Source organism: Notolepis coatsorum (genome assembly GCF_963971535.1).
Source record: "Notolepis coatsorum genome assembly, chromosome: 15".
Classification (NCBI taxonomy): Eukaryota; Metazoa; Chordata; class Actinopteri; order Aulopiformes; family Paralepididae; genus Notolepis; species Notolepis coatsorum.
In genome coordinates, this window is record NC_140179.1 from 87,757,782 (window position 1) to 87,784,899 (window position 27,118).

General features: G+C 41.9%; 1 protein-coding gene across 1 annotated transcript in view; it reads left to right on the plus strand.

Moving 5' to 3' along the window:
- Positions 1 to 27,118, plus strand: part of shank3b (SH3 and multiple ankyrin repeat domains 3b) — a 103,721-nt gene that overhangs the window by 64,212 nt on the left and 12,391 nt on the right. Inside the window, exons 6-10 of the mRNA XM_084331088.1 lie at positions 796 to 876; positions 3,241 to 3,374; positions 15,869 to 15,959; positions 19,053 to 19,640; positions 23,632 to 23,928. Of these exons, the coding sequence (XP_084187214.1) occupies positions 796 to 876; positions 3,241 to 3,374; positions 15,869 to 15,959; positions 19,053 to 19,640; positions 23,632 to 23,928 (1,191 nt within the window). The remainder of the gene's footprint in view (positions 1 to 795; positions 877 to 3,240; positions 3,375 to 15,868; positions 15,960 to 19,052; positions 19,641 to 23,631; positions 23,929 to 27,118) is intronic.

The following is a 27,118-nucleotide window of genomic DNA, read 5'->3' on the forward strand; positions in this document are numbered from 1 at the left end:
GCCTGTATATAGTCAAGAGCCAGGTATCCATGACAATCCAGTTAATGTGCAAATGTACTATGGAGTCGGTGAATAAATACGTTTCCCAGGAAATTTGCACAATCAGTTCCCCATGCACATTTACCTTAACATGTGAGTATATTGTATTATTTATTATACATTATATGTACCATAAGATATGTGTTTATACTGTATATATGATCTATTATATGTACTGTGTGTAGCTGCTGGAACCCTGTTGTATTTGTTAGGATTCTTCTTCTTCTCTGCTAAAATGATCTGTGTTCCTCATCAGAGGCCTACTAAAACAACATCTGAAAGGTCAAATGTTTTTAAAAGAACAACAAGTGAGAGAGAGAGAGTGAAACAGATGAAAAGTACTGTATGAGGAGGTAGAAATATATTTTTATGCCAATAATAAATCAATTTGATGCTTTAAAAGCTTGATTTATTATTGGCATATACAGTAATTAATTATGAAATATATTTCTACCTCCTCATACTGTACTTTTATTGCAATTACAATGATTGAATCTGGGTTGAACATGATTTGTGGAACTCCCTCTGGTGTTGTGGTCGTGGAATTCACTGACCTTTGGGAAGTATTTCGACATGTACATGGGTATCCCAGTGTGGTGTAGTGTATCTTGTAGACCAGGCCCATTGCAAGTTGCTGTACTCTGTCGTCTACTCTAAGCCATCCTATAGGTTGTCAAAATTGACAAGACATGTTTATGTGTATGTATCTGATATTGGTGCTCTGGCTGTAACATGATTGGTTGTTTTGTACTTTAGCCCCACCCCCGCCAAAGAGAGCTCCAAGTACGTCTCTGACGCTTCGATCGAAATCTATGACAGCTGACCTAGAGGAGATAGGTAAGCACACGCACACACACACACGCACACACACACACACACACACACGCACACACGCACACACACACACACACACACACAGACACACACACACACACACACACACACATACATACACATACACATACACATACACATACACATACACATACACATACACATACACATACACATACACACACACACACATACACATACACATACACATACACATACACATACACATACACATACACATACACACACACACACACACGTACACACACACACACACACACACACACACACACACACACACACACACACACACACACACACACACACACACACACACACACACACACACACACACACACACCACACAGTAACCTGTGGTCTCTCCAAGCAGCCTCGGCCAGACGGAGACGCTTTGGTGAGTCTGCCCCCTGTTGGGCTCTGTTATGGTTGTTAATACATTGTTAATGTCTTGTTAATACAATATTAATGTTGTTAATATATTGTTTATATGTTGCATGTGTTTTTACTACATTGTTAAGTGGTTATGAATGCTGTTGATATGTTGTTAATGTGTTATAGTTGTTATTTACGTTGTTAATGTGTTATAGTTTATGTTGTTAATATGTTGTAAATACATTGTTAATATGTTGTTAATATGGGCGGCTAGGTGGTGTAGTAGGCAAGGCACTCGCCACCAGTGTGGAGACGCTAGGATTCGCGTGTTCGAATCCAGCTCTCCACATTGTTTTCAGTTTAGCTGGTCGTCCGCAGTAATACACATTGGCCGTATTACGGGGAGGGAAAACTGAAGGGTGGGGATCGAACGTTGTGAACAAGCGACTCCTACAAGTCGGTTGGTGCGCCTGCGCAGTAGAATCAGGAAGTGTCGGGGGCAGCGTGAGCCTCCCACGCGTTACTCCTCGACACTGAGAGATCGAGCTGCGCAGGTGAAAAGATGCGACTGCTGTTACCTCAAGTACCGGAGGGGACTTGTGCTATGTATGACTTAGTCCACATTGCAGCCGGCTTGTGGGAGGCAAGAAACAGCGTTCGTGACAGGGGAGGGTTGAATTGGATGATACGAAATTGGGATGGGAGAAAATATAGAAAAATGGGAGAAAAAGTGGATCAAAAAAAATATGTTGTTAATATGTTGTGGTTGTTACTTTGTTGTTAATGTGTTATGGTTATTTATGTGTTGTGATTGTTAATGTGTTGTTAATACATTGTTAATATGTTGTTAATATGTTGTGGTTGTTACTTTGTTGTTAATGTGTTGTTAATACATTGTTCATGTGTTGTGTTAGTGTTCAATTATAGCTAGCTATTCATATATTTATCCATTGTAATTAATATGCTTAGTTTATTAATACTATATGGTTGTTAATGTGTTGTACTGGGTGCAAAATTATAGTTGTTGTGTTCTGTTGTGGTTGGTTTTATTTGTCATTTAGTTGGCGTTAGTTAGTTAGTTAGTTAGTTAGTTAGTTAGTTAGTTAGTTAGTTAGTTAGTTAGTTAGTTAGTTAGTTAATTAGTTAGTTAGTTAGTTAGTTAGTTAGTTAGTTAGTTAGTTAGTTAGTTAGTTAGTTAGTTAGTTAGTTAGTTAGTTAGTTAGTTAGTTAGTTAGTTAGTTAGTTAGTTAGTTAGTTAGTTCGTTAGTTCGTTAGTTGTGTAGTTAGTTGTGTAGTTAGTGTTGATACACTGGTGTTTGTTAGTTATAGGTTAGTTAGTGTTGATATGCTGGTGTTTGTTAGTTATAGGTTAGTTAGTGTTGATATGCTGGTGTTTGTTAGTTATAGGTTAGTTAGTGTTGATATGCTGGTGTTTGTTAGTTATAGGTTAGTTAGTGTTGATATGCTGGTGTTTGTTAGTTATTGATTGGTTGGTTAGTTAGTTAGTTGGTTAGTTAGTTAGTTAGTTAGTTAGTTAGTTAGTTAGTTAGTTAGTTAGTTAGTTAGTTAGTTAGTTAGTTAGTTAGTTAGTTAGTTAGTTAGTTAGTTAGTTAGTTAAACACAATCCCTCAACCTAACCCTTATCTAACCATAACCATTCCTACACGTAACACTCCTACAGACACATGCACATAACCCTTTACACATCTGCATTCATTTGGTCATTCATCAGAAGTCAGTGGGTCGGGGTAACATGCAGTAGAACAATTTAAAAAAAGATTAGATGTTACAATCTGTCTTTCTCTTTGTCTTTCTCTCTCTGTCTCTCTCCCTCTCTCTGTCTCTCTCCCTCTCTCTGTCTCTCTCCCCCTGTCTTTCTCTCTCTGTTTCCTCCATTATCTCCCTGTCTCTCATTATCACCTCCTCTCTCTTCCTCTCTCTCTTTTTTTTATAATTTTTTTTTTTTCCTTTCAGAGAAACTAGACGAGATGCTAGCAGGTGGTGGACAGGAAGTGGTGCTTAGGCCCCGCCCCTCCGAGGTGGACTACAGGGCGGCAACAGTGAAGCAGCGACCAACCAGCCGAAGGATCTCACAGGCTGAGATCAATGTCAGTCACTCAACATTATCATGTGATCACACAGGCTGAGAGCAATGTCAGTCACTCAACATTATCATGTGATCACACAGGCTGAGAGCAATGTCAGTCACTCAACATTATCATGTGATCACACAGGCTGAGATCAATGTCAGTCACTCAACATTATCATGTGATCACACAGGCTGAGATCAATGTCAGTCACTCAACATTATCATGTGATCACACAGGCTGAGATCAATGTCAGTCACTCAACATTATCATGTGATCACACAGGCTGAGATCAATGTCAGTCACTCAACATTATCATGTGATCACACAGGCTGAGAGCAATGTCAGTCACTCAACATTATCATGTGATCACACAGGCTGAGATCAATGTCAGTCACTCAACATTATCATGTGATCACACAGGCTGAGATCAATGTCAGTCACTCAACATTATCATGTGATCACACAGGCTGAGATCAATGTCAGTCACTCAACATTATCATGTGATCACACAGGCTGAGATCAATGTCAGTCACTCAACATTATCATGTGATCACACAGGCTGAGAGCAATGTCAGTCACTCAACATTATCATGTGGTCCAGAGACTAACTGAGATCAAAGGGTTAATAATAAATCAACCCCTTAGAACAGAGACTAGGGCGCCCCAGTGGCGAACCACATAGCGCGCTCAGCCATGACACGGCCGACCCGGGTTCAATTCCCGAACTCGTCGTTATTTGCCGAATGTCTTCCCCCCACTCTGTCTCCCATTCCTCCTCTGTCTCTCCCTACTGGACTACCCAGTAGAAATAAAGTGATAAAACGCCAAAAAATAAATATTTAAAAAAAAGAAGAGAGACTAACTGAGGTTTAAGGGTTAATAATGAATCAACCCTTTAGAACAGAGACTAACTGAGGTTAAAGGGTTAATAATGAATCAACCCTTTAGAACAGAGACTAACTGAGATTAAAGGGTTAATAATGAATCAACCCTTAGAACAGAGACTAACTGAGGTTAAAGGGTTAATAATGAATCAACCCTTTAGAACAGAGACTAACTGAGATTAAAGGGTTAATAATAAATTAACCCTTTAGAACAGAGAATAACTGAGATCAAAGGGTTAATAATAAATCAACCCTTTAGAACAGAATCTAACTGAGATTAAATGGTTAATAATGCATCAACCCTTTAGAAGATAATCTAACTGAGATGAAAGGGTTAATAATGAATAAACTCTTTATAACAGAATCTAACTGAGATTAAAGGGTTAATAATGAATAAACTCTTTATAACAGAATCTAACTGAGATTAAAGGGTTAATAATGAATCAACTCTTTATAACAGAATCTAACTGAGATTAAAGGGTTAATAATGAATAAACTCTTTATAACAGAGACTAGCTGAGATTAAAGGGTTAATAATAAATCAACCCTTTAGAACAGAGACTGCGGGCCACCCTGCGCTCTGACCTCTCTGATGAAATGCTTATGTATAGTGGACTGTGTGTATGTGTAACTAGGAGGGATATGCGAAAAAACAAATTTAAATTGCCTTGTGTACATTAATTTAATTAATGTAAACTATTTGTGTGTGGCTGGAAAGATGGCGGCCGTGCAGTAGGCAACTCGCACAATATGCTCCCGGTGCTAAATGACTAAACTATCTAAAAACACGGCTTAAATCTGAATACCCCCAGAGAAAAGCAAAGGGGAAAACATCTTCAAGACTAACTCTATTGAGAAAATGAAATGAAAAACTCTGAGTCAGAAGGAAAAGGCGATAGAGAGTCGGAGATAAACAGACGCTCCACTCGGCAGAGACAGAGCCATATACCGGAGGCCTTGGGCCTAGGAGCGGATAGCAAGAAGCTAACGGCAGTAACCACCAGGCTACAGATGGCTAGTAGGGCTGAGCTAAGCGCTAGCAAAGAGATACACGAGGAGGAAGTATCAGCGGTTGCGGTGACTAGAGAGGGAGAAGGAGAGACGGTTATGACAATAGAGAACATGCGCTCGCTCTTGAAAGAAGATGCAGAAAGAAGAAGCCAACAGAAAATGGAAGCCATGCGCTCACTCTTGTCAGAAGAAACCGAAAAAAGAAACCAACAGACAATGAAAGCCAACCAACAGACAATGGACGCCATGCGCTCACTCTTGTCAGAAGAAACCGAAAAAAGAAACCAACAGACAATGGAAGCCAACCAACAGACAATGGACGCCATGCGCTCACTCTTGAAAGAAGAAACGGAAAAAAGAAACCAGCAGTTAATTGGGGAGTTTGCACGGTTGGAGGAAAAGTTGGAGAGACAAAACGAAACTTTATTGGCAAGTTGGGAAAGAAGGATAGGAGAAGTGGTGGATGGAAAGATGGAGGCATGTGAAGCTACCGTGGCTAACCTAGAAACGAGGATGGAGGAACAGGAAAGAAGATACATGGAAAGAGAGACCTCGTTGGATAGCAGAGCTGCGGACCAAGACCATTGGGAGAGGGAGTGCCAAAAGCTCTGAGCTGAAAGTAGGGAGATGGGAGAGAATATGGAGAATATGATCAACTACGCTAAACGGAAGAATCTGAGAGTAATCGGCATACCAGAAGAACAGGACCTGGAGGGACCAAGAAGGACGTTGACAGAATACTATTCAAAGCTATTCGGGGGGTTAGCGGGAGAAGGATCTTTTTTCTTTTTTTATACACTTTTTCTCCCCATTTTCTATTTTTCTCCCATCCCAATTTCGTATTTCCAATTCTTCCCTCCCCTGTCTTGAACGTTGCTAGACTATGCCTCCCACTGGTCGGCTGTAGTGAGGATAGAAGCCTTGCATCACGTGTCCCCTCCGCCTCGGGAGAAGGAATCTTCACTGAAAACCCCAAGCTGGATGTACAGAGGGGCTCCAGCAAGAAAAGAAAAAAGGCGAAAACGGGACCGGGAGGAGGCCACTCATAGTGGTATTCTCCAACCAACGGGACAAAGAAACCATACTAGACGCAGTGTGCGAACCATACCATGGTCTTCGGGGGAGCTCATTATATTGGGGGGGGGGGGGGGGTCAGCAGCGCTGCATGTGCCTCACAGGGAGGACTTTACTGTGACGCTTGCTGACATAGGCTATAGGTATGAGTAACGTTGATATTTCCGGTTACGCTACAACATGTAGCACACGCATTTTGCAATTGCTCCGCTCCCACTAACGCTAATTTCGTTTAAAAACATTATTTGGACAGTAAAGAAAGAGAATAGACCACATCGTATGTATTGTTAAGACCCTCTACTAACCATATCAAAAGACAATATGGTTAAAGGTGGAAAGAAGGCAGAGAAAATAACTACGGCAACTTCAACGGCGCAGGACGTAAAAAAACGAGATAGACGCGTCCTAACCGTCGCTGGTTCTGAGCCGACGGCGACAAGCTCCGAGGAGGAGAAGGAAGAGGACAACGTACCGGGATCATCGATTACGGTCCCCGAAAGAGAGTCAATAGAGACCAACATAAAAGAAGGTACAGATTCAAGCTCCGTGAGAGGGAGAGCAGCCAGATTTATGGATTCCAACGTCACTGCATCTATCTACCATATGCCGTCAACTGAAGAAAGCAGAAATCCACCCGATTTCAACACATTGTCTAACCTGATGGTAGAACAGTCTAACCTGATGAAAGAACAGTTAGAACAGTCTAACCTGATGAAAGAACAGATGGTAGAACAGTCTAACCTGATGAAAGAACAGATGGTAGAACAGTCTAACCTGATGAAAGAACAGATGGTAGAACAGTCTAACCTGCAGATTACACACATCAAGGCGCTCGAGGCAAACGTCGAGGCTAAATTCGATCGCATCGAGGCTAAATTCGATCACATCGATGAGAAATTAGAAGAAGTCAAGAAAGCGTTCGATGCACAGTCAGAGCGAATCACGACAGTGGAGATTTCGGTGACAGAAAACACAAAAGCAGTCAAGGCGAACGAAGGTATCATGACAGAGATGGGAGAAGAGATGGAAAAAGTTAAAGATGAATACCGGAGGGAAATAAAATTGCTTAAAAACGAAGTGATGGAGAGGCAACTAGAAACCCATCGTTACCACAGGCGGAATAACATCCGCATTGTGGGGCTTGATGAATCAGTGAACTGCGATGACATCAACTTTCCAAACGAGTTATCAACGATTTTGAATAACTCCGATCCAAACAAAGTGCCAGAAGTGGAACAAGTTTACAGAATTGGTTCCCAGGGGCAAAATATCAACGGGCCGAGAGTCATCATTGTCACTCTGCGGAAAACTACAACAAGGGATGAAATCATCAAATATGCTCGCAACCAACGTGGGAAGCTGAAGTATGGTGATAAACCAATATTTATCTACGAAGATTTGAGCAGAGAGGCCATCATCCGACGTCAACCATACAAAGTTGTGATGCAAAAGCTGTACACAGCCGGCCACAAACCAAGGCTAGCATATCCGGCGCTGTTATCATTCTTGGACAATAACGGCCGCAGGTCAGGTCCATTTACACCCTTTGATGCTGAGGATTTCCTGATTCAAAATGCAGCAAATAACCCAAAGCATGACGGAAATGCCGGAATCAGTTAAGCCTCTCTCTAAATATATACCAGTGTTGGAATGACTTTATTGTGTTCATCAATGAGGTCATTCCACCAGTGTTGGAATAACATTGCTGTGTTCATCAAAGTAGCAAACGATATGCAAGTCGTCTATAACAATGTGTACTGTGTATAATACGATTCATAATACATTATAATTTCAGTCTCTGGTCTCTGAGGGGACAAATAAATATCAATGCAAAAAGATCTATCTGGAATATTCTGGGTTTATCGCTCAAATGCCCTGGGTCTCTTAGATCATTCTGGAATGTAAAATAGTCTAGGCACTAGTATATTCTACAACCTTCTAGAATATAAGGCACCATGACAACGAAGCATACAACTCTAACAATAACATTCGGTGTGCATACACATAGCATATATAAATTAAATGAAGTGCAATCAGCCCTTAATAATACTTTAAAATTATCCACACATAAACGTATGAGCACAGCAAGGTTATTCTAACAATTTAAGTAATCACTCCATTAAAGGCACATTGAAGCGCTAAAAGGCGCTGCTTTTCTATCTTATCTAATCAGTTAAATCGGTTCTAGTGGCTTCTCCACGTTGATAATTATTTATCTCTTATTCCTTATCTATATCTTTCCATTGATTTTTATTTTATTAAATTTTTTCTTCTCATCACCCTATATTTTTTAAATATAATTTAACTTACATTGTTCTTTTCCAATGTTCTTCACATTAAGGTGTCAATATTACTATATATTTTTTAAATATATTGTAACTTACATTATTCTTTTCCAATGTTCTTCACATTAAGTGTCAATACTGATCTACAATCTTTTCCTTTTTTTTTTTTCCCTCACACGTTGGTGGAGGGTTCAAAGGAATATGTCGATAAAGGTTTATTCTCTTTTTATTTTATTTTTTATTTTTATCTTTAGGTTATTTATCACAATACTTCATTACAGTAAGGGAAGGTGCAAGACCAAAAGCGACATTCTATTGCAATAGAATGGAAATGTTAGATCCTATGGCAATGAGCATAGGAAAATTAGGATTACAATGCTCAGGTTGGGCAATCCGGTGGACCATGGGAGAAAGTCAATCGCGGAGGATGTGTTCTTGGAACACAGGCATGTTCGACTTTCTGGGAGAGGGGAAAATAGGGGATTTTTATTTGTATATATATATGTTTTTAAGCTCAGCTCTCAACGGGACCTCATTAATTGGATGTGCATCTATTGTAGCTTCATACTCCAGAAACATTACCAAAAACTACACGAAAACATGCATAGACTATGGCTAGTTTGAATATAATGGTATGGAACACCGGTGGGATAAACAAACAACACAAGCGCAAAAGCGTGCTTACACTGATGAAAAAAGAACATGTGGACGTGGCACTATTAAGCGAAACGCACATTTTAGAGGGAGACATAAATACGTTAGCGGATAACATATACCATAATATTGGTCACTCTTCTTTTGCTACGAGAACTAGAGGGGTAGCCATAGTCGTCAGACGCAAATTAAATATCGAATTGAAAGGGGTATGGTCGGATGCTGAGGGGCGCATAACTATAGCTAGGATTATACACAATAACAGGAAAATTGCATTGGCAGCGGTATATGCCCCGAATTTGTACGAAGTGGGTTTCTTCACTTCACTAACAGGAGAAATGTTAAACCATCCCGAGTACTCATACATAATAGGTGCGGATTTTAATGCCATTTGGAACCCAAGGATGGACAAAACTTACCTTTCCTTCTCCAGCGAACAAAAGAATTCATCTAAAGCATTAAAAGATTGGTCGAAATCAACAGGAGTAACTGATTTATGGCGTTCACTTAACCCCATGACCCGCAAGTACTCCTGTCGTTCGGCGAGACACAACACACTATCCAGAATTGATTACGTCTTTGCATCCCCGAGAATATTTGATAAATACGAAGTGGAAATGACACCCAATGCGCTATCAGATCACTGCTACTTAATCCTGAAAGCAACATTTGGTACATTATCTACCCGGGCCCCAAGATGGCGTTTTAATTCGATGCTGCTTAACAACAAGGAATTCATTACACAAATTAAAGAAGCTCTCACAGTATTCCTACAAGTTAATGCTAACTCGGTGCAAGATCCCAGAATATTATGGATGTCGGTAAAGAGTATGATCAAGGATTTCTCGGATAGATTTACCTCCATATTGCGCAAAAATCAAAACACAAAACTGTCTGAAATGGAAACGCTTTACTCAACGCTTTTTAATTCTTTAAAATACAACAACTCTACTAGACTAGATAACCAAGTTAACATTCTAAAGACCGAGATCAAAGCAATGTACAGACAAAAATCGGAATTGCAAATACGCAGCACTAGACAACAGCAGTACTTCCAAGGTTCTAAACCTAGTCACCTATTAGCCATGCGACTAAGAATTAATGCAAAATTTGCAGATATAACTGCCATTAGGAAACAACAAGCTCTAGTAACAGAACCCAAAATAATAAACGATACATTCAAAGAATTCTACTCCGATTTATATAACTCAGAAACGACCTTTGATCAAGACAAATTAGACACATATCTTAATCAAATTACTCTCCCTAAACTTACGGATGAAGACGCTAAACAGTTAGAAGTACCGATCACATTAGAAGAACTCAAGAAGGCCATATCCGGAATGAAAAACGGCAAAGCTCCGGGAATTGACGGTATCCCATCAGAAATGTACATTTCTTGCTGGGACATATTTGGACCCTTATTACTAAATATGATCTTATACTCAGTCAAAGAGGGAAGCTTCATCGAACACCAAAATACCGCACTCATTTCAGTTCTTCACAAAAAAGACAAAGACCCCACTGAATGCGGTAGTTACCGTCCTTTAAGCCTCCTCGGAACCGATGTCAAACTGTACTCTAAGATATTAGCCATCAGATTGCAAAAGCATATGACGTCTTTAGTTCATACGGACCAAACAGGCTTCATAAAAGGTCGCCTGATCAATGATAACATAAGGCGAATACTGCACGTACTAGATACAGACAAAGAGGACATCACACCTAAGGCGATACTATCCCTGGATGCTATGAAAGCATTTGACAGGTTGGAATGGTCGTTTCTATGGGCAGTATTGGAAAGGATGGGGTTAGGAAAAGGTTTCATTGATATGATTAAAGTACTATACAAGGACCCATCGGCCATGATTACAACAGGCACAATCATCTCCAAAATCTTTCCGGTATCACGCTCTGCCAGACAGGGTTGCCCTCTTAGTCCCGGACTATTCAATTTATCATTAGAGCCTTTAGCACAATATATAAGACAATCCCAATCCATAGAACCAATCGTAATCAAGGGCACACAACAAAAAATTAGTTTATATGCGGACGACGTAATATTGTTCATGCAAAACCCCAACACCACATTGCCTCATCTGCTCAAGTTGATTGAGAACTTTGGTGATTTATCGGGATTTAAGATAAATTGGCCGAAGTCGGCTTTCCTTCCACTTAACACCCCTGCAAAAAAAGATATAACCCTCCCAGGTGCGATACCGATGGTAAAACATTTCAGATGCTTGGGAGTGGAAATATTCCCCACCATAAGACAAACGGTGAAGCACAATTACACAAAAATACAGAACAAAATCAAGGACGACCTGGACAGGTGGGCAAAACTTAAAAACTCAGTACAGGCAAGGGTATCAATAGTTAAGATGGATGTATTACCAAGAATCAATTTCTTCAGCTCAATGCTTCCGTTACCTCCTCCAGAGGGCTACTGGAAAAGATTACAAACCTCCACATACAAATTTATTTGGAATAACAAACCACCTCGCATAAAAAGATCCACCGCACAGAGAAGTAAAGCAGACGGTGGCATGGCAGTCCCAGATTTTTTACAATATTTTAATGCCTTCACATTAAGACCATTGAAGAAGATATGGTTTGACCCCGAGGCTTTGGTATCTTGGAGAAAATTAGAAGAAAACATAGTAGCCCCACAGAGATTGAAAGACATAGCATACACTAAACTTTCAATCAAGCATTGTGAGCGAGAATTTGGCCCAATAATAACCCATGCAATCAGGACATGGCGGGAAACTCAAAGGAAATTTCCTAACAATCAAGTATGGCATAATCACACTCCCATATTCAATAACAATGCTCTCTTAATGGGAAAACGACCTATAAGATTCCCTGTATGGGAAGAAAGAGGCATACACTCATTAGGGGATATTTTTAATAACAAGGGCCTCTGTAGTTATGTCGAAATATGCATAAAGTTTAACCTCACCGAGTCCACATGGCTTTTTTACATACAGTTACGACTTTGTATGAGATCTCACGGTGTTCCATTACACATACCAATTGAACACCACAGATACCACAAATTTTTCTATGACAGAGATACATTGGGAGGTTTTGTATCAGGTTTTTATTCACAATTACTAACGTCCTCGTACGAAACCCTTCAACTAGACAATGTCTGGAGGAGGGATATACCAGACCTGGAAAATTACTTTGATTGGCAAGGAGCCTGGGCAAATGTCCGACTTACATCAAGGAACCCGGATCATCAACAAATCAATCTGAACTATATTCACAGGACATACTTGACTCCTATAAGGCTGTGCAAAATGGGGCTTATACAAGACTCCAAATGCTCCCAATGTACAAATGGGGACGAAGGAACATTTATGCACATGTATTGGGACTGCCCACCAGTTAAGGCATTCTGGGAAGATGTGTCCCAACAATTATCAATACTCGTATTTTGGAATATACCTGTACACCCCGCGGTATTGCTATTGAATGATGTTTTTGAGTTTGCAGTGAACCCACAACTAAAAAGATTGGTTTTATCGGGTATCACAGTAGCTAAAAAACTGATTGCATCACGTTGGTTTCAACCGGAAAAAATGTGCCGGAAAGTGTGGTTTCTTACATATCTTGATGTGATATATCAAGAAATATCAACAGCAAGAATTCTAGGGCTCAATGAATCCAAAATGTTAATGTGGTTAGAAGTGGTGGAGAGAATAAAAGCTAGCCTATAATGGTGATGTCTGGTTAGGAGTGAGGGATAATGGAGGTACTATCCAAGAGGGGGTCCGGGAGGGGGGGATTTGAGCTGGAGCATATGTGTGTAGGGTTTTAGAAAATAGGTATTCGGGGTATATTATATACTAACATTTATATAATTGTAACTTCGCTGGATATACACGGTATACGGTTAAAATGTTATTATTGACTATTTTTGTTTTATCCTGTTTCTGTACTTGCATATATTTTAACCACCTTTACTGAAAGTTTCATTATACATTGTGTGTTGAGTACTGACTTTTAATAAGTTTTGTTTTGCAATAATAAAAAAAATTAAAAAAAAAAAAAAAAAAGGTATGAGTAACGTTACAGAACCACACATAGTCCACGCCCCACAGGTGGCCTGCATGCATGATGAAGACGCACATATTGAAATACACATGCTCAGATTAACCCCATCTGATCTAACACTAAAATTCACACACAACAGTCCTATTTACACATAAACACACGGATGAACCAATAGTCCACGACCAAACACATCAAGTCTAACATTATTATAGGCAAATGCATCATTATCACACCAGTCAGCACCCTGGTCAGTACTCAGAGACAGGGTGAGAGCCCCACGCACCCACACACGAGACAAGCGCAATGACCAATAATGATAATAATACAGTTACTGTAATTATGAAAAGCAGGTCTTACCTTAACACAGAAGCGACCACAAAGGCCTGGGATCAGCTGCCTGCGAGATGCGTCCTCACTTGCTGTTTTAAAGTTATTCCAGACTGCTTTTACAGTATTAAAACTACTCGCCACCCACCTGATGGTGAAGATCTGCCCAATTCTCAAAATCTGCATGTCACAGAAGTAGTCCCCGCAGCAGGTGTAACGGTGTTAACGTCGCCAGCAGTCAATTTAAAATGGTCTGTGATTGAAGAAGTAGATGCTCCTGCCTGCTCCTGCTCAGTCGAGTCGATTGGCTGCTTCGCCTTCTTTGTAAAACCAAAATTGGTTAGAAGGCTTACTTCTTTGATTTTTTGTTTAACTTTCGACATTATCCTGAATACCTGTATTTATTTTCTTTTAAAACGGCGGGGTGAAGTTTGATGTGTGCCTGCAGGCTGCAGCGCCGCCACGCTCCGAATGGTAATTGCAAGAATAGCATGCATGTCACCATCTATTGAACCAGTGGTGAATTAGTGCGCAAATCATGAATCATACATCAAAATAGCCAAATTTTTCGCATTATACACGATGATGACGATATAGAAAATTACAGAAATATTTGAAATGCATGGCAAAAATAGCATTTATTGTCAGTATTTTAGAGACCCCCCCAAAAATTCACAAATCATGTTTTCAGTGGAGCTGATGTCTCATCTAGGGGAGCCATGGCTCCCCTAGCTCCCCCGTGGTTCGCACCCTGACTAGACGTCGCAAAAAAGAAGCGAGTTTTGACCCACGAAGGACTCCAGGTGAGGATGTACCAAGACCTCGCCCCATCCCTGGTCAAGAAACGGGAGGAATACAGGGAGGTGAGAGACTACTGCTTTCGGGGGAAAGGACAGACAGGCTTTACCCGAGGAGCCATTCTGAGGGTGACGTGGAAAGGAAAGACTATGCTGTGCGACACTCCAGAACAAGCACGACGGCCTGTGGTATGACGGTTGGGACAGACCCAACGCAACAGAGACAGACACCCACAGGACAAGGAACAGAAGGAGAGCGACAGGAGGGACTGTAACCGGATGGTGAAGGGAAGGTATAGCGGTGGGAAAGGTCCAGAAGAGCCCTGATAATGCACGTGTGTTCCGGTGTGTGTGTGCTAACTAACTGCTGTGCCGCTAAACATTGAGTGTCGTTGCATGCCAATTAAAGACCTCTGCGACAGGTCCTGCATTATTATTATTATTAGGACTGGGAACAAGCATGTGAAATGTCACAGACCCTTTCAATTAGTACCAGATGTAAACTTCTACAATATAAGTGGGTCCATAGAGTATATATGACACCAGAGAAATTACACAAGTTTTATCCCATGATCCCGGATGAATGTACTAGGTGTGGGGTAGAGGTGGGGACCCTGTACCACTGTATGTGGGAATGTGAGAAGATACAGGAATATTGGAAAGAGATCTTGGAGCTCATATCTGAGATGACAGAGATAGAAATCCCGACCGATCCTAAGTTATGTATACTACACTTATATCCAGATAAATGTACAGCTTATATTAGCTTGTCTGCTACAAGCCAAGAGTGTGATAGCTCTGAACTGGAAGGAGATACAGAGACCAGGAGCTAAACAATGGTTAAAGGAAGTGTCAGAAAACTTAGCAATGGAAAAGCTAACATACATACAGAGGGGAAAAACAGAACAATTTGAAAGGACATGGACATCATTTATACATTTCCTGAAAAATTTGAGAATCTAAAGGAAAGGGATAGGAAACAAGAGAGGTAAGGGATAGGAAAGGGGGGGAAACATATCAGGGTAGAGAAGCCGAAGAAGGTTTTTTTTTTATTTTATATTTATTATTATTATTATTTTATATTTTTTTGTGATTTCTTATAATTTATTTAACAATATTTGTTTTTATTATTGTAATATGTCTGCATTATAATTAGGGAAGGGAGGGGGTTGAAATGTGTCTTTTTTATTTTTGTATTACTGTCTGTATATATGTATGTTTGTATAAAAGAAAAAAAAGCAATAAAAATATTGTTAAAAAAAACTATTTGTGTGTGTATTTGTATCAATTAATGTTTTATCTATGTATGCCATTATAATGGTGTGTGCGTGCGTGCGTGTGTGTGTGTGTGTGTGTGTGTGTGTGTGTGTGTGTGTGTGTGTGTGTGTGTGTGTGTGTGTGTGTGTGTGTGTGTGTAGTCTTTGTTTGAAAGGCAGGGTCTGGCTGTACCTCCAGTCCAGAAGGCCACCATGGCTCTACCCAGAGGAATGTCGCGCACTAAATCTTTTGGTAAGAACACACACACACACACACACACACACACACACACACACGCACACACATAATGTAAGTCTGTAACTGTATTTTAGGTGTTATGGACCCCAGGAAGAATGGCCACTGCTGTGGCTAATGGGAATCCAAATAAACGTAAACTTAAACTTAAAGAAGAGTTTTTTTTTATTTGGACATTTACCGGGGCCAGTTTCTAATTGCACCCACCCGTAGGTGCTCTTTGAGACCGGTTTTGAAGGAGGGTAGTGAATGATTCACATTCCTTTACGGCTTTGAGTAGGGCGTTCCACATTATTGTGGCATAATTGCAAAACGTGTTTAGTTCCTTGTTTGAGCCGAATCTGGGTTGAACATGATTTGTGGAACTCCCTCTGGTGTTGTGATCGTGGTATTCACTGACCTTTGGGAAGTATTTTGACATGTACATGGGTATCTTAGTCGTGTAGTGTATCTTATAGACCAGGCCCATTGCAAGTTGCTGTACTCTGTCGTCTACTCTAAGCCATCCTAGGTTGTCAAAGTGGGCAGGGGTGAGGTGGGTTCTAGGAGTCAGGTCAAGCAGTAGTCTGACTAGTTTGTTTTGAGATGTTTGTAGCCTTGTTTTTAGCGCCTTTGAGGTGCTTTGGTACCATGAGGTGCAAGCATAGTCGTAGTACCCTTGAATGAGTGCTCCTGCCAGAGTCTTCAGGGTATTCTTGTTTACCAGAGAGGAGATCCGGTACAAGAATCTTGTTCGTTGGTTGACTTTTTTGATGACATTGGTTGCCATTTTGGAGAGATTTGCCTCTAGGATGGAACCCAGGTAGGTAATTTCATCTTTCCTTGTGACAATATTGTCACCCACTGTAACAGAGAAGCCGTTGGCCTTGCTGAGTTTGCTATTTGATCCAAAGAGAATGGATTCTGTTTTACCCATGTGTAATGATAGTCTGTTATCAGCGAGCCAGGTGCAGATTCTGCCAAGTTCAGAGCTGAGGGCTTTTTCAACCTGTAACTTGTTCTTGTCAGAGACCAGCAGGGCTGAGTTGTCCGCGAATAGGAACAATTTGCAGTCACAAGCTGATGACATTAATTTGCATAAATTAGGAACAGTCCTAGTATGCTTCCTTGTGGAACACCACAGCTCACTGGGAGGGGGGGTGGGGGCAGTGTACCGTTTACCTCCACCATCTGTTCTCTCCCCTCCAGGTAGGATTGCATCTAGCTCACTGATGAACTATCAAAACCAATTGCTTTTAGCTTATCAATCAGAATGGAGTGATTGACGTGTCGAAAGCCTTTTGGAGGTCCAGCATGACCATGCCGCAGTATTTGCCCGCGTCCACCTTGTGTTTGATGTGGTCGTTCAAATAGAGAAGGCATGTGTCAGTGGAATGGGATGTTCTGAAGCCAGATTGGAATTCGTAGATTCGCTTTTTTTCCCGCAAGGTACTTTTCGACCTGTTCGTAGAATTTTTTTTCCATAACTTTCAAGATGGAGGTAAGAATAGAAACAGGGCGGTAGTTGCCTGGGTCTAATTTGCTGCCTTTTTGTGCAGGGGGGTCACTCTCACAATTTTGAAATCTTTGGGGACGTGTCCCTGTCTTATGGAGAGGTTTATTATGTGGGTGATGACTGGGATGATGGTGGCTGCTGAGTCTCTGAGGAATTTGGAGGGGATATTGTCATGGCCAGTTATGTGAGAACTGGGGTCTGGAGCACAGCCCAATTGCTGAATACACAAGAGGAGATAGGAGCGGTTTCAAGGGTGTTTAATGAAATGAGCAACACAGGAATTGGGGGGAATAGAACAGGGTTATGTTCTGTCTTGTGGCTGCCGTGGCGGCAGCGAGCCAGCAATCGGTCCTTGTGCTTGTCTTGGAAGCTGCTGGGCTGCAGCGGGAGAACAAGTGTTCCTCTTAGGGGACAGGAGACGTCCAGGCAGGGACGGCGGTCCTTTGGGGCACAGGAGAGAACAGGTTAGAGTAGGCAAATACAAGGTTGGAATCCAGCAGAGCTTTAGGCAGAGACGTCGTACCTGGGTAGTGGTAATTAATACCACGACAGCTTCTGGTCAGCGTCGAGGGGTAGAAGTAGTCCCCCCATCAGGGAAGGATTGAGTGCAGCTGTGGAGAGTGAGGTGCCTGACCGCGTGCGAATTAGGGGGATGGAGTGCAGCTGGGCGTATGAGGGTAAAGGGAGGGGTGGATGGAGAAGGAGAGGATGAGGAGGAGTGTGTAGTGGATGGAGAGGGGGATGAAGAGGAGCGTGTGGAGGACGTGAGGGGAAAAGGAGGGGGAGTGAAGTATGCCCGTGCTGTGATTATGACAAGTTAGGTTGGAGGGCGCTCATCAGTTGTTACTATTTCAAGTTTGAAGTCGTCTTTGCGAACCCCTAGGTTTTTGTAGTAGGCTATGATGTGTTCTACATCAGAGTGGGAGGGTAGTTTATTAACCAGTGTTGTGGCTATGTTTGTAAAGAATATGTGTCAGTAATTGGCCACATCCAGCTTGTCTGTGATGAGAGTGTTTTCTTTCTTAATGTTGATGTTTGTAAATCTGGTTCAGTTTCTTACTGCAGCCTAGTTGGTTGTTGAGTCATTTCCAAAGCTCACAGGGTTTGTTTTTGTTTTCCTCAGTTTTATCATTGATGACATTTTTTGTTGCTGATTTGATCATGGAGTTTACATCGTTCCGGTTCGTTGTTGTTTGAGTTTAATCACGTGGGCTTGGAGATCACCGTTGAAGCTTTTTGTAAGCTTTGACTGACTTTTATGAAGTTCAGAGCATTTTTTGTCTCTTTCATAGCGGTCAGTATTTCTGAATGCATCCACACCACACTACAGTACGCTACCGTACACTACAGTACACAACAGTATGATGCAGTACATTACAGGACAGTACAGTACAAGACAATACACTACAGCATGCTACACTACACTATACACTACTAAGCTATGAACAAAGCTAGGAGCTGAAGCTATTAATAACAGATAATTTTGTTAACAGCATATTTAAAACTGATGAATGAGTCACACCATTTTCAAAATAGAATTGAATTGAACTAATTGACTGTCAATACTAATCTGCAACATTGCGACTGTCTGGCAGGTACCCCTGAGGATGACAGGATCTCAGCTCTGATTGGTGAGAACCGGTTTCCACGGAGCTCCTCCTTGACAGACAGCTTCATTCCCCCGCCCCCTCAGATGGCTCCGCCCCCTCCTCCCTCCTCCTCCTCATCCTCCTCCTCTCTCTTCCTGCTGGACTCTGGCCCTCCCCCCTCCTTCATGCCACCACCACCCCCTGCCAGAGGGGAGGGGCTTACACGCTCCAGCTTTAAACCAGGGGCGGAGCCTCGGCTCCAGGAGTTATGTGATTCGCCGACCAGGAGCCACGCCCACGCAGAGCGACAGAGAAAAGCCAGATCTATGATCATCCTTCAGGATACTCCAACACCTCAGCAAGAAACACTGCACACTTCTACACACACACTACACACCACTACACAAAACTCTACACACACCTCCACTCTCTCTCTTCACACCCCAAGCGCTGCTCTAGGCCACTCCCCCATATCACGTCGTCGAGGACGGCCAATAGAAAATCCATATGCTAATGTGGGTCAACAGGCTCCACCCAGCAAGCCTCAGAGAAGGAAGTCACCACTACTCAAACAACTTCCTGTGGAGGAACAGGGTAAGAACTAACACCGACCCTAACAGATGAGAACTAACACCGACCCTAACAGATGAGAACTAACACGAACCCTAACAGATAAGAACTAACACGGACCCTAACAGATAAGAACTAACACCGACCCTAACAGATGAGAACTAACACCGACCCTAACAGATAAGAACTAACACCGACCCTAACAGATGAGAACTAACACCGACCCTAACAGATGAGAACTAACACCGACCCTAACAGATGAGAACTAACACCGACCCTAACAGATGAGAACTAACACCAACCCTAACAGGATAAGAACTAACACCGACCCTAACAGATGAGAACTAACACCGACCCTAACAGATGAGAACTAACACCGACCCTAACAGATGAGAACTAACACCGACCCTAACAGATGAGAACTAACACCGACCCTAACAGATGAGAACTAACACCGACCCTAACAGATGAGAACTAACACAGACCATAACAGATTAAGAACTAACACCGACCCTAACAGGATAAGAACTAACACCGACCCTAACAGGGTAAGAACTAACACCGACCCTAACAGATGAGAACTAACACCGACCCTAACAGGGTAAGAACTAACAGCGACCCTAACAGATGAGAACTAACAGCGACCCTAACAGGGTAAGAACTAACACCGACCCTAACAGGATAAGAACTAATGTTGACCCTAACAGATGAGAACTAACACCGACCCTAACAGATAAGAACTGACACCAACCCTAACAGGGTAAGAACTAACACCGACGCTAACAGATGAGAACTAACACCAACCCTAACAGATGAGAACTAACACCGACCCTAACAGATGAGAACTAACACCGACCCTAACAGGATAAGAACTAACACCGACCCTAACAGGGTAAGAACTAACACCGACCCTAACAGATGAGAACTAACACCGACCCTAACAGGGTAAGAACTAACACCGACCCTAACAGATGAGAACTAACACCAACCCTAACAGGATAAGAACTAACACCGACCCTAACAGATGAGAACTAACACCAACCCTAACAGGATAAGAACTAACACCGACCCTAACAGATGAGAACTAACACCAACCCTAACAGATGAGAACTAACACCGACCCTAACAGATGAGAACTAACACCGACCCTAACAGATGAGAACTAACACCGACCCTAACAGGATAAGAACTAACACCAACCCTAACAGGATAAGAACTAATGTTGACCCTAACAGATGAGAACTAACACTGACCCTAACAGATAAGAACTAACACCGACCCTAACAGATGAGAACTAACACCGACCCTAACAGATGAGAACTAATGTTGACCCTAACAGATAAGAACTAACACCAACCCTAACAGATGAGAACTAACACCGACCCTAACAGATGAGAACTAACACCAACCCTAACAGGATAAGAACTAATGTTGACCCTAACAGATGAGAACTAACACCAACCCTAACAGATAAGAACTAACACCGACCCTAACAGATAAGAACTAATGTTGACCCTAACAGATAAGAACTAACACCGACCCTAACAGATAAGAACTAACACCGACCCTAACAGATAAGAACTAATGTTGACCCTAACAGATGAGAACTAACACCAACCCTAACAGATTAAGAACTAACACCGACCCTAACAGATGAGAACTAACACCGACCCTAACAGATGAGAACTAACACCGACCCTAACAGATAAGAACTAACACCGACCCTAACAGATGAGAACTAACACCAACCCTAACAGATAAGAACTAATGTTGACCCTAACAGGGTAAGAACTAGCACCGACCCTAACAGGATAAGAACTAATGTTGACCCTAACAGATAAGAACTAACACCGACCCTAACAGATAAGAACTAATGTTGACCCTAACAGATGAGAACTAACACTGACCCTAACAGGGTAAGAACTAACACTGACCCTAACAGGGTAAGAACTAACACTGACCCTAACAGGGTAAGAACTAACACTGACCCTAACAGGGTAAGAACTAACACTGACCCTAACAGGGTAAGAACTAACACTGACCCTAACAGGGTAAGAACTAACAGCGACCCTAACAGATGAGAACTAACACCGACCCTAACAGGGTTAGAACTAACACCGACCCTAACAGATGAGAACTAACACCAACCCTAACAGGATAAGAACTAACACCGACCCTAACAGATGAGAACTAACACCAACCCTAACAGGATAAGAACTAACACCGACCCTAACAGATGAGAACTAACACCAACCCTAACAGATGAGAACTAACACCGACCCTAACAGATGAGAACTAACACCGACCCTAACAGATGAGAACTAACACCGACCCTAACAGGATAAGAACTAACACCAACCCTAACAGGATAAGAACTAATGTTGACCCTAACAGATGAGAACTAACACTGACCCTAACAGATAAGAACTAACACCGACCCTAACAGATGAGAACTAACACCGACCCTAACAGATGAGAACTAATGTTGACCCTAACAGATAAGAACTAACACCAACCCTAACAGATGAGAACTAACACCGACCCTAACAGATGAGAACTAACACCAACCCTAACAGGATAAGAACTAATGTTGACCCTAACAGATGAGAACTAACACCAACCCTAACAGATAAGAACTAACACCGACCCTAACAGATAAGAACTAATGTTGACCCTAACAGATAAGAACTAACACCGACCCTAACAGATAAGAACTAACACCGACCCTAACAGATAAGAACTAATGTTGACCCTAACAGATGAGAACTAACACCAACCCTAACAGATTAAGAACTAACACCGACCCTAACAGATGAGAACTAACACCGACCCTAACAGATGAGAACTAACACCGACCCTAACAGATAAGAACTAACACCGACCCTAACAGATGAGAACTAACACCAACCCTAACAGATAAGAACTAATGTTGACCCTAACAGGGTAAGAACTAGTTATGAGAACTAACACTGACCCTAACAGGGTAAGAACTAACACTGACCCTAACAGGGTAAGAACTAACACTGACCCTAACAGGGTAAGAACTAACACTGACCCTAACAGGGTAAGAACTAACACTGACCCTAACAGGGTAAGAACTAACACTGACCCTAACAGGGTAAGAACTAACACCGACCCTAACAGGATAAGAACTAACACCGACCCTACCAGGATAAGAACTAATGTTGACTCTAACAGATTAAGAAGTAACACCAACCTTAACAGGGTAGAACAGGACAGAAAGTTATTGTTTGGGTCTTTATGTGATAGATTATTACCATTATGTGATAAAATGGACTTTAAGTACTGACCAATCTGTTGCTGTTGCTGTATTATACAGACTTGGACCACTGGCAGGAATTATTTATATAGGATGCATTTTCCTCATTATCTAACATCAACGCAGAAGATCAATGGCTCCTGAAAAGGATGTCTGAGTTAGTTTATGTGGAGTATTACTAACTAACCCTGATAGTATAAGTGATCAGAGTTTAGATTCAGATCCAGATGTTTCTTGGCTCATGTTCATGTTCTTCAGTTCATGTACAGGAGAGTGAAATGATTTTGTCTTGGTCCTGCGACCTCATGGCAGCAATGGAAATAGAATGAAAATAACAATAGAAGTAGTATAAAATAGCGGCCTAAAAATTGCTTTGAAGTAGCATTAAATACAATACAGTATACAATTATGTATAAATATAACACAAAAATATAGTCCAGTGATAATGATGTGGATATAATGTGCTTCTAAAACCAGCGAGGGGAGGAACATTTGAGACGGATTGGGGAAATTCTCAAATATACTGCTTTCACTGCCACACTACACAGAAGGTTAACCCTTTACTATCACACTACCGACGGTCCTTCTGTAGTGTGGCAGTGAAAGGGTTAACCTGCTGTTGTGTGGCAGTGAAAGGGTTTTAACCTTCTGTGTATTGCCACGGTGAAAGGGTTAACCGTTTGGTAGCGCAGCACTGAAAGGGCTGACCTCTGCGTTGTGTTCTGCTCCTCCTAGGGGGCGGTGCCAAGGAACCGGAAGTGTGTGTTTCTAAACTGGAAGTGGGCGTGTTCAGCAGTCCCAGCAGGGCGGAGATCTACCAGCAGCAGGTGCTCTCTGAGCGCTCGCGGGTCCAGGGCAGACGCTCCTCCCTCTTCCTGTCTGTGGAGGGGGCGGGGTCAGAGAGCCACCCGGTGCTCCTGACCATGAGCCATTCAGTGGACGACCTGGGGGAGCTGCCCCCGCCTGCGGCCGTCCTCTCCCCCCACCCCGCCCCGCACACCTTCCTGCACCCATTGACCGGCAAGCCACTGGGTAAAGATCACAGGGCATTTATGATATATATAAGGCATAAAAACCTTTTTGGGCAACCTTTTTGGGCACGAGATGTACTTTGCTTGGCTGGCAATGGTAGATCTATCCAGCCTCTGAAAAGGGCAGATCCCCACTTCTAAGGCTCATAGCCTGGGCTAATTATACTAATGCAAACATAAAAACATATTTTTAAAACATATTTTTAAATTAATAATATGGTGTAAATTGTTACTATTTGGGAAGACAAGCATATGCACATTGATATTATGAAACAATAAATAGTAATTATGGGACCTTTAAAATACTGATGGTAGCACTTTCTCTAGTTTCCGTATTAGACCCCTGTGTGTATATAGACCTGCTTCTTGTTTATAAACATACCACGTTCGAGTCAGCTCTCAATACCAACTGAGTCACGTGACTAAGTTGCCCCCTTATACCTGCGTGAGCTGCAGCGCTAAGAAAGTACGACGGGGCTCTATGGAGAAACCATGACACGCCCCTGACTAAGAGTTGTTTCAAACAAAAACGGCTGGATGTCATTTAGCCAAATCAGCGTGATGGCTGTGAGTGTGAGTCTTTCTCCTTTGACATAATCTAGCTTTGGCATGGATTGATTGTTTAGATCACTAGCGTGGCTAACAAATGCAAATATATTTTAGTCTGCCCCGTTGTTCTGACCAGGATTACGTTCCTGTTTGCCCCCTTGATGCGCGCGACGTGGACGAGGAACACATTCTACTTAGTCTTCAAATTCAAGATTAACAAAAACAATACAAATTCTCAGTGATCATGATGTTTATTTGACATTTAAAAAGTCATGCATTGTCCAAGCATTTAATCTATCCAAAAATGTCCCTCTGCTCAACCAGTGGGTGTCTGAGTAATGTCTAAAATAATAGCACAGCCAGAGCACAGCTGACATACAAACTTTTCAAACATAGAATAAAAACAAGTCTAGTGTCATCATGACATGTCAGATCCAGGTCATGCCTGATAGGAGGACGAGTGCATAACTTTCTCCAGAACAGCGTTGTGTTTTTTCATCACACACACCTCCATGAGAGACATACAAAAAACATGTGACACACTTGCCCCTGCAACAGCTCACAAGAGTCGCACGCACGCACGCTTTTTTCCACTACTCAAATGAATGTACTAATTTAAAACCTTACAAAACAAATATATACAGTATATATATGCAAAACAAAAAATTATATATGTAAAACATGAAATAAATTAAATAAAAATGTAAACACCTGTGAATGTTAAATCCCTTCCTCATCCCTGTACCTCGTGGAAATGATTTCTTTATAGTTCAGTTTAAACTACTAATGCAGAGATGCTACTAATTATTTTTGAAACCCTTTGCTCTCTCCTAACGATTTATGATTAAACCAGTTATGATTCCTGAAACAGTGCTTCAGAGACAGAGATGAAAGGATTCTCGATAATTTTTTTCCATGTTCCACGCCTCATCTGTATGCAGCCTAATACTGTTATTCTCACTCAAGTAACACAGAACAAATGCCACTCTGTGTTGACTCATTTAGCTTATTATAAACGCTGGGCAGCAACCTTCCCTCTCCTCCAAAAGGGCTCGAACAGCCTCCTCTGTACTCTGTGCCTGAATGGAACATCCATCACCTTCTTTATGTTAAATATCTTTATTGAACAAAAATACAGAAACAAACAAAACGTCCTTTCCCTATTCTGTGTACATGGTAGGTGACTGTCTCTTGGCATCTCATCCTATAGAGGCCTACCCATCCTTAATTATGGTTTCACAGTCTGGTCATTTGTGCTTGTAAGGGCTGATATACCTGGCTGATACATGTTGTATAGGGCAGTGGTTCCCAAAGTCGGGGTCGCGACCCAAAGGTGGGCCGCGAGCAGCCACGGGAGGGCCGCCAGATGATTTCCAAAAAAAATAAAAAAAATAAAAAAAATTGTCAGGCCACTGAACTTAGAAGCAGGCCAGGACAGTGTTTCTAGTTGTATTCTAAAATTCTATTCTATTGTATTCTGAAATGTGACTATATGGTTTTATATTAACTTAATAAATAAACAAAAACGAAAAATCAACTTATTTCAACGAACATTTCAAACTAAATAACAGATTATGCACATAAAACGCTGAAAACAACCGAAGCAACAATAGTATTTTAATGAGGCTATTATTATTATTATCATTATTATTTTGCAACAAGTTAGCCCTCTCATAAATAGCACATATAAATGAATAACTAACTTGATAGGATTGAAGTGATATTTGGCATAAAAAATCGGTTGCCTGACAAAAAAAAAAAAAAAGCCTGACTATGTGCATTGGGCCGCGGCTCTCTGACGCCTTATTTTCTGGGTCCCGGCCTGAAAAGTTTGGGAACCCCTGGTATAGGGAACACACATGGCTGATACATGTATAGTTGTAATAGGGAACACACATGGCTGATACATGTATAGGGAACACACATGGCTGATACATGTATAGTTTTAACACTAGCACAGCCATGGAGAAAATGACACTAATTCCCGCCGGGAACGGGTCAGATGACCCGAAAGCCTTTAGAATGGAGATAGGAGGGAGAGAAGGGAGGGAGGGAGGGAGGGAGGGAGGGTCAATGAGGGAGGGAGGGAGAAGGAGAAAGGGAGGGATGGAGAGAGGGAGGGAGGGAGGGAGGGAGAGGGGAAGGGAGGGAGGGAGAGGAAGTTAGAAGGAGGGAGAGGGAGGTATAGAGAGAGGGAAAGAGAGGGAGAAAGAGAGGGAGAGAGAGGGAGGGAGAAGGAGAGAGGGAGAGAGAGAGAGAGAGAAGGGGAGGGGGGAGAGAAATGGAGAGAGAGAAAGGGAGGGAGGGTCAAGGAGGGAGGTGGCCGCTCGGCAGAAATAGCTGAAATAATGTTCTAATTCCATTTTCCTGAAGTAATTTTGAAATTTCAGAAACTGTGGCAGATAAAACGGGTCTTTTAGGAAAAGTCATTGAGTGACAGAGCTGGAGCTCGACCGAGTGACGAGGATACATTTATTGAAAATGCCTGGGGGTCATGTGACCCCTTGTCGGCTGTGCTAGTGTTAAGAGGGAGCACATGTGGCTCATACCTGTATTACCGTATAAGTCCCAGGGATATTCATGACACAATGATAAGCCTGCAAATGCTAAATGGTGGACCCAGTGAAAGCCTGCGGAAAGAG